The sequence below is a fragment of the Phodopus roborovskii genome, unplaced genomic scaffold (assembly GCF_943737965.1).
Source record: "Phodopus roborovskii unplaced genomic scaffold, PHOROB, whole genome shotgun sequence".
Taxonomy (NCBI): Eukaryota; Metazoa; Chordata; class Mammalia; order Rodentia; family Cricetidae; genus Phodopus; species Phodopus roborovskii.
Window position 1 is genome coordinate 15,278,148 of NW_026126480.1, and position 12,246 is coordinate 15,290,393.

General features: G+C 39.7%; 1 protein-coding gene across 1 annotated transcript; it reads right to left on the minus strand.

The window, feature by feature from the left end:
- Positions 1-881: 881 nt before the first annotated feature.
- On the minus strand, positions 882-2,400 carry LOC127228074 (hemoglobin subunit beta). The gene is made up of 3 exons (XM_051192510.1): positions 2,258-2,400; positions 1,926-2,148; positions 882-1,145 (listed from the first exon to the last, which is right to left on the minus strand). The coding sequence occupies exons 1-3, from the start codon at positions 2,347-2,349 to the stop codon at positions 1,017-1,019; spliced, it is 444 nt and encodes a 147-aa protein (XP_051048467.1). The 5' UTR covers positions 2,350-2,400; the 3' UTR covers positions 882-1,016.
- Between the last annotated feature and the right edge of the window lie 9,846 nt (positions 2,401-12,246).

Here is a 12,246-nt window from a genome sequence, read left to right on the forward strand (position 1 = left end):
ACACTTTAAACTCAATTTCTGTATGACCCAATTGGCTAAGGAGAGAAAAAGAAATTGAAAGTATATTACCTATGCTGTTAACTCTACTAACTACATATGAAGGAGAGCTATCAGAGAGCATGTAGGGGACATTGGATCCCCAACCCATTCCTTGATACTGAAGATAGACATATTGAGAATGAATAGGGCATCTATCTACAGGCTTTTATGTAAAAGTTCAAATCCAGCGATAAGCCATACAAACTGAATTTTCTTATTCTCTCTAGTCTTATAATTTTCTCATTATCAACTCCTAAATCAGGCCATAACATGGCATGATGCATACAGGTCCCAGGGAAACACCACATGAAAACTCTTGGTGACTGTTGACTGTGGAGCTGAGGGACAAAGTCACAAGTGACAAACAGATCACTTCCATTCCCTGTTTAAGCAAAACCTCTGAGGCATACTAAGGGCTGTGTAAAGTAAGAGGAGTCAGGGGATGATGAACAATGAGGCTAGGGACACATGAACAGAAAACTTAAGGGAATAGTGGTACCTTTAGGCAAGAAAAATCATGAGATAGAGACCTGTCAATAATGTTGAAGGTAAGCAAGGAAAAAGACAAAAGACATTATTAATGGAGACTGGAGAAAACAAATCATGTACATAAAATGTAGCCAGAATCTAATCTGTAAATGAAACCACCACTTGAATTATTCTCAGAGTGGTTAGGAGAGCACATTAGGGGCTGTGGCTTACAACTTTCTGTCTCAGCAACTATCATGAAACTCAGGTGTTGCTTTATTTTCCCCAAGTCAGAACTGAGCCCTCATTTCTTTGTATCATGTATCTTTGGCATGAACCCTTCTATGAGACACACACAAAAAAATAGCACACTATTGCAGTGAAAGTAAATGCCTTTTATTAGTCAGAAGACAGATTCCCAAAGGCCTTCATCATTTTCCTCACAGCTGACCACAGTTCTCTAGTGAACAAATGGCCTTTGAGCACAGACGAGGGCAGGAAAGAGGGCTTTAGTGGTACTTGTGAGCCAGGGCAGTGGCCACACCAGCCACCACTTTCTGAAAGGCGGCCTGTGCAGCGGGGGTGAAATCCTTGCCCAGGTCATGGGACAGCACAATCACGATCATATTGCCCAGGAGCTGTGGAAGACAGGACAGGCATCATATGAGAGCAGAATAAAAATACTAGGCACTGTAAGCTCATTTCAAATGGCAGTTGTGATTGTAATCTTAAACTATAAGCAGAATGACAGCTGTGTCCTACAGGCCAATTTTGGTAAGAATTCTTCTGTCTCAAGCAGAATTTAATGCAAAATATATCCCCAAGGTCAGTATCAAACCCTCGCTTCTTTATACCTTCAAATCTTACCATGAACCCTTCTATGAGAGACAGAAATAATTTAGCACACCACTACAGGGAAAGTAAATGCCTTTTCTTAGTCAGAACACGCATGCCCAAAGGCCTTCATCGATTTCCCCACAGCTGACAGATGTTTTCTAGGGGACAAGTGACTCTATTGCCCTAGCCAGAAAGCCAGCTATGCCTGATACTCTGTTTATAGCTGTTCAAAAGGCAGGGACTCGCTCTTGTCTTCCTTGTCCTCAAAGCAAATTACCAGGAAACACTGGGAAGAAAACAAAAACATGCAAGCAAAAAAGCAGATAAAGAAGAAGAAACACATCTTGAAACTACAACTCAAAAACAGAAGTTTACTGGAGAAAGAAGAAATCACAACACAGCAGCACAAAGTGAGAGGAAACAAGGACTGCCAGTGGAAGGTAAAATAATCAAACTCTTGTCAGCACAAGCAGACACCATCCTTCTTCACTACTCCCCAGGATCTCTTCCCCTTCCTTCTGATGGGAAGGTGAGCAGGAAAGGCAGGGGAAGGAAGCCACAGGCAGACCCATCAGACTCACCTTGAAGTTCTCAGGGTCCACGTGTAGCTTGTCACAGTGCAGCTCACTCAGACTGGAAAAGGTGCCCTTCAGGTTGTCCAGGTGTTTCAGGCCATCAGCGAAGGAGTGGATCACCTTCTTGCCATGGGCCTTCACCTGGGCATTACCCATGACAGCAGAGGCAGAGGAAAGGTCTCCAAAGTGTTCAAAGAACCTCTGGGTCCAAGGGTAGACGACCAGCAGCCTAAGAAGGAAGAAACATCCAGAGGAAGCTGGTAGTTAGTGCCTGTGAAGAGCAGACCTCCAGTTCCATGCACCCAACTTATGAACAGCCTTGTAACTTCAATACCAACCTGCCCAGGGCCTCAGCGCCAACTGCATCACCATTCACCTTGCCCCACAGGCCAGTGACAAGGGCCTTCTCAGCATCAGTGAGGTGCACCATGTTGTCTGTTTCTGGGCTTGTGACACAAACCAATTATGTCAGAAGCAAATGTGAGGAGCAACTGGTCCTGCTCTGCTTTATATGCCCTGCCCTGGCTCCTTCCCTCTCTGCCTTGTGTGAGCAGATTGGCCAATGCCAGGGTGTGGCTCTTGTGGGTGAGGCTTCAGTGATGACAGCCCTATCTCTCCCTGACAGCTATGGCACTGGAGTTAGGAGTTTGAGCTCTGGGTCCTCCTTCTGAATAATAAATATTTTTATCCCCAAAGTAAATACTGGCTCTAAAACATCCTTTTTGGCAACCTTAAATAAACTTAACCACCAAATTGGTTGTTAAAATTAATTTCCCAATTTTTTTCATTATGTAAGTGATAAATTGAGGCAGAAAATTTGAAATGAATTTCTTGGTATTCCCAGTTTGAATTCATGGAAGGACCTCCTTCTCTCTTAGTGTTGCTCCAGATCATGCAACACAATTATTAGCACAAATTCTGATGCCTGCATCATGCTTGTAAGTGTGCCTTTTTTCAGGTTTCAATTCCTCCTGACTAGAAAACAAATGTTAGTTTGCTTATTTGCTCACAAGTTTTCTTTTATCTTATATGTGACTGTTTGTATAGTTAACTTGTGTGTATATATGTGTTATCAAGTTTTATGAGCATGTGTGTGGGGGGGGAGGAGTGTATGATGGTGCCAATAGCTGATTTCAGTGAATCTTCCTCAATTGCTCTCTACTTTATTGAGTCAGGATCTTGCCAGTAAACCCAGAGCTCACAAATGTACCTGGCTTGTATAGCCTGCTTCTCCAGGGATTTCTTGCCCTGCCTTCTAAGCTTTTGAATTGTAAGAAGGCAACATATGCTGCTCACATTTGTGCGCCTCCATGTGTGTATGTGAACTTACCTGTTTCTTTCAATTTTACACATAGCCAAATAAATAATGTTTGAAAAATAAGTTTGAGTTGAACATGCTCTGTACATTAGTGATTTGTGTCAATTTTAGGGATCCAGAGAAGCAGAGAATTCTCAATTCTTAAAAGATTTTCACCAATCCTATATCTGACAAAGGGCTGATCTCCAAAATATACAAAGAACCCAAGAAACTAGTCAACAAAACACCAAGTAATCCTATTAAAAAATGGGGTACAGAACTGAAGAAAGAATTCTCAATAGAGGAAATCAAAAAGGCTGAAAGACACTTAAGAAAATGCTCCACATCCTTAGCTATCAGGGAAATGCAAATCAAAAAATCTTTGAGATATCATCTTACTCCTGCCAGAATGGCTAAAATTAGAAACACCAATGATGACTCATGCTGGAGAGGATGTGGAGAAAGGAGAACACTCCTCCACTGCTGGAGGGAGTGCAAACTCGTACAGCCATTTTGGAGATCAATATGGCGGTTCCTCAGGAAAATGGGAATTAGTTTACCACAAGACCCAGGAATCCCCCTCTTAGGCATATACCCAAAGGATTCACATCAATGCAACAAATACATCTGTTCAACTATGTTCATAGCAGCACTATTTGTAATAGCAAGAACCTGGAAGCAACCTAGATGCCCCTCAATTGAAGAATGGTTAATGAAGATGTGGCACATCTACACAATGGAATAGTACTCTGCAGAAAAAAATAATGGTATCTTGAAATTCGCAGGCAAGTGGATGGCACTGGAAGAAACCATCCTGAATGAGGTAACCCAGTCACAAAAAGAGGAACATAGTATGTACTCACTCACATATGGATTTTAGACCTAGATCAAAGGATCACCAGCCTATAATTCACACCACCAGAGGAACTAGGATACAAGGTGTATTCTAAGAGATTCATATAAAGTCCCTCACAGAAGCTGGAAGGGACATGTCCCCCAGAGCTCAGGGGAAGTGGGGAGGCAGTGAATGGAGAGAGAAGTAGGAGAAAGAGAGGGAGGAGAGGAAAACACCTGTGACTAGATAGGAATAGAAGTTCCAGGTAGGAATAGAAGACAGGAGAGAGAGAGAGAGAGAGAGAGAGAGAGAGAGAGAACATAAAAGAGGGAGCCAATATTGGTTTGAAGAGAATATTGAACACAAAGAAAGGTCTAGAGTCTGACAAGACTGCTGCCAACTAACAATTTGAGCATCTGTGGAAAGGCTACCATAAATGCCCTTCCGGAGAGTGAGATCAACAACTAACTCATCCATGGAGCACTCATCTAATACCTGTTGGAAACAGAAGCAAACACCCATATATAAACACTGAGTTGAACTAGAACCCAGATTCAGATGGAGAGGACAAGACCAGGTTGCAGAAAACACATAGAGACAGCTGACCTGACCAAGGAGGAGCTAACGGGCCCCCAGACTGATAGCTGGGAATCCAGAATGGGACTGACTCAGGCCCCCCTGAATATGGGTCTCAGCCAGAAGGACTGAGCAGTCTAAGGAACTTCAGAGAGTGGAACCAGGATGTATCCCTGGTGCACAAAAGGACTTTGTGAACACATCCCCCATGGAGGGATACTGCCTTAACCTAGAGACAGGAGACAAGCCCTAGTCCCTACTACAAATGACCTGTCAGATCCACATGACCCCAACTGGATGGCATTGCCCTATATATGGAATTGGGGTGGGGTGATGGGAGAGGAGGGAGGTTAGGGTGCGTGTGAGAGGGCAGAAAGGGAAAAAGTGATTGAGGGAGGGAGGGAGGGAGAAGGAACTGGGATCGACATGTATAATATTAAATTAAATAAAAAATGAGCTAATGACAAAAAAGAAGAAAATATCTATATAATACTATTTAGAATCCTATGTTTTAGAACATTAAGAGAAGCAATTTTCTCAAAGTAGAGACTAAGTAGGAATACATAAGGATAGTAACTGTTTTTGTCCGTGGCAATCTGGTAGTGTGCCTGGAGCCAAATGGTTAGAAAGTAGAAGGGCGTGTTACTGGTGGCTGACTGATCCATTCATTCATTTTAATTCATGAATTCAGTTCTTGTGCCTGTTAGCCATTAAGTGTACTATATTTTGAATCATTGTCTTGACTAAAATTCTTTACTCCATGCCTTAGTTGAATTTTTGTTTTTGTTAGTTTTGTCAACTTGAAGGAAACTTGAAGAGAAATCTTGGTTTACAAAAAAAAAAAAGAAAGAAAGAAAAAAAAAACACTTCTATCAGGTTTCCTGTAGGCAAGCATAAAGTGTATTTTCTTGATTAATATCTGATGCTATGGGCCATAACGCATGGATGATGGTGTCACCCCTAGCAGGTGGTGCTTGATGCTGTAAGAAAGCAAGCTGAACACACTGTGAGGAATAAGCCTGTTGCCAGCATTCCTCTGTGGCATCTACTTTAGTTCCTGATTCCTGACTTTAGTTCCTGACTTGAGGTCTTACCCTGACTTCCCTCCATGACAGATTAAGACTTGAGAGGCAAGATGAAATAAATGATTTCTTCCCCAAGTTGGCTTTGTTCACGGTGTTTTATCAAGTGATAGAAACCTTAAGATACCCACTCCCATTTTCCCTGTATGCTTTGTTCAACTTGTTTACCTTGTCAAAATTTACATGTGCATCTCTATAGGTCTTCCAATACCTTCTTCTTCCTGTTTTTATTTTCCCCCATGTAACACACTAATTCCTTCTCAGGCTAAGAAGAACTTGAGTAGTTTGACTTATTGATGTCAAAGGCCACAATGTAAAGAGGACAAGCAGTATTTCTGATGAAGTTCTGATCTTGACACTCCCAAGGTCTCTGCTAGGTTTCACTCTCTTTTTAGTATCTGTACCTGATCTTTGTCTTATGCCTAAACTGAGAGTAGAAAATTACTTTCCTATTTACAGTGTTATTTTTTTTTATTTAAAGTGTTTCTAGACTTTATCTAGGTGAACCACTGTCTAGAAACATTTTTTTCTTCATGGCCATCAGTAGCAACAAATATTCAGTAATAATGTCGCATGCTTTCAGTTCTAAAGCTCATACACATATGCTCAGACATGTTTTTCAAATTTAAAAATATACTTCTTGTTCTTTAGAAAGCCATACATGCATACAGTGCATTTTAAACATATCCTCTCCCCAACCCTTCCCAAACACTCCCACCTGATCTTTTCCTAACTTCACATCCTCTTTTTATTGACCCACTAAGTTCAGCAAGTGCTACTCATATAACCATTGATGTAAGTCCAACCATTTGAACATAGGCAAACTTCCAGGAGCCACAACCTGACAAAAACAAAGAAAAACAAAAATAAAAATGCAACTGCCTTTGTCTCAGTAAGTTACCAGGCAAATAACAAATTCTGTGTCATTTGCTGCTCCAAGAAGATTGACACATTTTTCATTGCTCCCTTCCTCAGGTAGTCCCTCCTTCGTTGATGGATAGATTCCTCCCCTCATTTTTTTTTTTACCTTTCCCAACCCCTCAGTGGGTGCATGCACATGAAACTCACTAACTCACTTAGATTATTCTTGACCTTGTAGAAAAGACTGGGTTCTTCTATAGCTCTCTGGAATTTAGGTAACAATTATATATGGACCTTTATTATTTTCTGTAATATATAACTTTTATATATATTATATACACTGGTATATTTTTTCTTTTTTAATTAGTAATTAAATTTATTTATTTTATATACCTACAACAGTTTTCCCTCTCTCCTCTCCTCCCATCCCCTCACCTATCCTCCCATCCCCAATCCCTCTCAATCCCCTCTTCCTCTGTTTCTGTTCAGAATGGGGCAGACCTCTCATAGGTGTCAACAAAGCAAGGCATATCAAGTTAAGTTAGGACTAAACTCCTTCCCTTGTATTAAAGCTGGGCAAGGCAACCCAGTATGAGAAATAGGTTCCTGGAAGTAAACCAAAGCCTTAGGGACAGGCCCTGCTCCCAATACTAGGAGTCCCACAAGTAGATAAAGTGACACAACTGCCACACATATGTAGAGTGCCTAGCCATGGAGGCTCCGTAGCTGTCCTTCTAGAGTCTGTGAGCTCCTATGAGCTCAGATTAGTTGTTTCTGTGGGTTCCCTTGTGATGTTCTTGATCCTTTTGGCTCATACAGTCCTTCCTCCTTCTCTTCAACAGGATTTCCTGAGCTTGCCCCAGTGCTTGGCTGTGAATCTCTGCATCTGTTTCTATCATTTACTGGCTGAAGACTCTCTGGTGACAATTGGAATACGATTTTCATAGTCAGTTTTCACTAAAACCCTGAAGTAATGAGATTTAATTATTTCCTACTTACCAGTCCTCTGAGACCTTTCCCACCCCTAGAGAAAACCAACAACAAATAAGGGGAATGAGATTTAGCTATTTTTTTAATTAGGCAGAAGCAGTACTCTTAAAGGAGGGAATTAACTTCTACCCTGAATGTAGAAGTTAATGTTCTACTAGTCTTCCTGTGATCTTGAAGAAACAGGCCAAAACCTCAGTGGTACTTGTGAGCCAAGCAGTGGCTACCACAGCCATCACCACCTAAAAAAGTAGCCTGTCCTGCTGGGATGAATCCCTTGTCAAAGTAGAGGTACAACCCAATTACTACCATGCTGCCCAAGAAATCTGGTGAAGAATATACAAACACAAATACCTGGTTAACAAAGAAATCGAGCTTGTCTTCTGAGCAATGGCAACAACACCATGGATGTTTAGGTAATATCTCCTAAAATGAAAAGAAAGTAAATATGTATATGTATTTGCATTTCCATATAATAGATTAATTTATATTTACTGCATTATTGATTGATGAGTTTGATGGTAGGATCTCTTAGCAGCTGCTGACACCCCATCTCTAATATTATTTTCAGGTCTTCCATCCCCAGGTACTCATTTTTTTTACTTATCTTTGCATTTATTATACCTAAGTTCATGAAATTCTTATTATTCATTTTAAGAATGATGCAGAGGCTCTAGAACCATATGTGTCTCTCTTCTCTAAGGAATCTCCCTAAGCCTCATATGATGGTAGGAACAGAAAGAAATTTGTGTCTCAGTAGTTCCCTAAGTAGTGCAATTGATACATATTTTGTCAAAGTTTTTTCTTTTTTTTTTTTCCCCTTTGGCAAAATCACCCAAACTAAAAAACACTTATTTTACTTTCTTTTATTAAAATAAATGTCTGCAAAAATAACTTTAAAATGCCTCTGTTGCAGCTTGAAAGCCTTAAAAAGCTTGAAAATATGAACTATGTTGACACATTTTGTTGAGACACAAAGGCACAAACCAGATGCCAATACTATTTCAAATTATGTATGACTGTGGAAAAAAAAATAAGAAGTACAAAGAAGACTTATTTTACTCAAACTAGATAATTCTGGCTGGGCCTTAAGGAACATAGAATATCTCATAACTTAATTCTCTAGAAAAAAAGTAGAGTTGAAATTATACAGATAGATAGATAGATAGATAGATAGATAGATAGATATTTCCAAGAAACAACCAATTTTTAACTAAAACATGATAGGCATGAGTAACATTCCCTAGAGCTACTGATCTGACACATATAAGAGCCTTGCAAAATAATATAGTTTATTACAATTAACCTTGGTTGCTTCCAAGAAATTGAAGGTAGTATGTGATGATGGTGCATGCCTTAAATCCCAGTACTCAGGAGGCAGAGGCAGGCAGATCTCTGTGAGTGTGTTCAAGGCCAGCCTGGTCTACAGAGCAAGTTCCAGGACAGGAAGGTCTGCCTGTTATGTAAAGAAACCATGTTTTGAAAAAGAAAAGAAAAAGAAAGAAAGAAAGAAAGAAAGAAAGAAAGAAAGAAAACTTGAAGGTAACACTCTATTAATGATTATATCAAATAACTCTGAGCACAAGACTTAGAAGAATTGAATTGGAATTCTTCCCTGAGGATGGACTCTCACACTATAGGAAAGTATGGTACAAATGTCCCATGAAAAGGAACTATTGGTAGTCTTACCAAGTTGGAAATCCTGTGAAGCACAATAATGATTGGTTCAGCAAGATAGCAGCAGTGTATTTATAGCTCTTTTATCTTGCTGGTACCCAATAGTAGCTTAATAAGATGTAATTCATGCTCAACAGAAAGGAATTCACATCTATTTCTGTAAACATGACCAATTACCTGTGGCAGAAGAGGTCAAAGACACTAGAGGAGAATATATTGCTGCAATTTTCCTAAACTAATGCAATTTCTAATTGTATTCTAAATACTTATCCTTACACTCACAGATAAATGTAGCTTTCACCTCTCATCAATACAAAAGCATCTTCTTGCAACAGATGAACACTAATACCGAGATTCACAACTGCTCAAAATGTAGGGATTAAGAGCCCTTGGAGTACCCAACCACAACTGATATATCAACAATGCAATCCCTACATTAAGTGTCAGGAAACACAGTAAAAAGAGGTACAGAAATAGTTTAAGAGTAAGAGCACCAGGATGTTTACTGTGAGATAGTGTCCTCTGGACACAACAGGTAAAATACATCCATGAACTCTCAACAATATGGCTGTCTGAACAAGACTGTCACAATGTCAGTACCAGTTGACATGCCAATGTGGATAGGTGAAATTCTACCAGATCCTATTTCTAAATGAAAAGCTACCATTGGCTAATAGTTGTGGAAAGAGGAATAATCAGTTTCTTCTAGGTACATGGTGACGCACAGGTTGTCCAACTGCAAGTGATGAGCCTTGGACACATGAACATATAAGCAATGCCAAATGAACTCAGCAGTGTGTGAGTGTGTGTGTGTGTGTGTGTGTGTTTTGTTGTGTGAATACACTACAACCTTAATATAGGGCCTATAATATTTTTATACAATAAATAGCAAGTAGTTGTATTTCATTTCTCATTGGACAATGAAACCATTAAAATGGAAGTTTAACATATAATTATAAACAAGAAGAATCCCTGATTCCCTCCCCTGCAAGGATCCGTTAGTCTTAGATGTGGGAGTTGTTTTGTACACGTATACCTTAGAACAGTTTTATTGCCTGTGATATTCTGTAATCATCTCCTCTGCTGTTTCCTTGATGAGGAGTGAGATTCATACTTATCTCTGGATATAAATCCACCAAATATTTAGAGTATAGTTAGTGATTATGTTGGTTTATGAAAGTGGCAATTGTAAATATTCCTCTAAGATCCATGAGTTTGCTTGAAATGGCAAATTCTAAACCCATAAAAGTTTCCCCAACATAACTCCCTCAACATGAGTTGAAAAAAGACAATGACAATAGACATATTAAAGTGAACTTGGAAAATCCCAGGGGTACTCGACTCTTATACAAAGAACTGCAGGCAACTAAAGAATGCTAAAAACTAGATAAAAGGTCTTCACCAGGGTGGATCCTACTAAGTGGTTATTCAAAACCATATTGTCATCACTGAAAACTGCATGCTACATTATGCAGACTGACCAGGTGCCACTTATGTATTTAGGAATATGTATATAACAACAATTAATGAAAAGGAAGGTCATGAGTTTAAGGGAGAGCAAGTTAGGGAGGGTTTGGGTGGAAGAAAGGAACGTGGGAAAGGCTATAATTATGTTATAATCTCAATAGCCAAAATTTAAAAGGGGGTCATAGTAGCTACAGTTGGTTCATGAGACTGCTTTTGGAAAATTCCCAGTTATTGCTCAGTTATCCCTCTTAACCTTGAAAACTCTCTTACAAGACAGGTAAGAAGTGAGCTGCTTCACTTATCCCTACTAGCTAGCATTGACAGAGCTAGGGGAGAAAAGTAAGCAACAGTCCAACCCAGCTGTAACCCTGTGAACTACAATAATGGCTGGCTTGGTAAAATAAGCCCACTTATATAATAGTGGTGTGAATGCTATGGGAGTAACTAACTAACCACTTTCTGATCATATTTAAGGCCTGTTCTACAAGATAGAATTCATGATTGGTACAGTTTACTGGGTAAAAAACATCACTACCTAAGTCATATGGGAAACACTAATATAATTACTCTTCTACCTGGGCATAGAAAGTAATTGCTCCCCAAATACTAACCCCTATATTCATAGACTAGGAAATCTTTCAACCCTCATCATAGAAGCTCCTTATTTTGCACAGATGCCAATAAATACAAAGACTTAAAACTGGTCAATGTGCAGAAAATTAGATTGTGTCAGTTCTTAATGGGACATTTATAAATACCTCCTTATTCCAAGACTCAAGGATACTTTTGGAAGAAAGGGTGAAAATATTGTAAGAGCCAGAAGTAGTGGACACCTACACCAAAACAGTATTTGTCATGTATGACAGAGATGCTGCATACCTGAAGTCACAGCAGTTGTGACTACATACCCAATACCTGGACAAGATCAAATCAAAGTCCTAGCATGAAAGTAGGAAAGTACTCATGAAGTACCCACCCCCAGCTGAAAATTATGGTGGCTGTTAGAACAAGAGTCCATCTGATTGAAGGATGAATTTCTGGAAAGGCTACCTATTGACAGCATATTGGCAGCAGGATGGGTGGATTTAAAAATAAGCTGTTAGAAGCTGGAAAGGAAAAAGATCAGGTGCATAAGGGAAGAGCTGGAGGGGAGGGACTGAACAGTGATTTTAACCAGAATATATTTTATGCATATATGGCATTCTCAAGTAATAAAGAAAAATTTTTGATGGGAGATGTCATTCTGTAAATAGGTTTCTCATACTGGTTAACGAATAAAGTACTGTTGGACAATAGGAAAGCAAGATAGGTGGAAATAGGAGACAAGGAGGAAAGAGGAGGACTCAGCATGGAGAGACTGGGGAGACCAGACACAGGCCCCATTCCTCGGTAAGATGAAAGCACATGGAAATACATAGATCAACAGAAATGGACTAATACTTAAGACAGAGCTAGCTGATAAGAAACAAGTAATGGGCCAACAGCATTATATCAAATACAGAGTGTATGTTATTTGGGGCTGGCAGGGCTGCTGGACAAGACCAG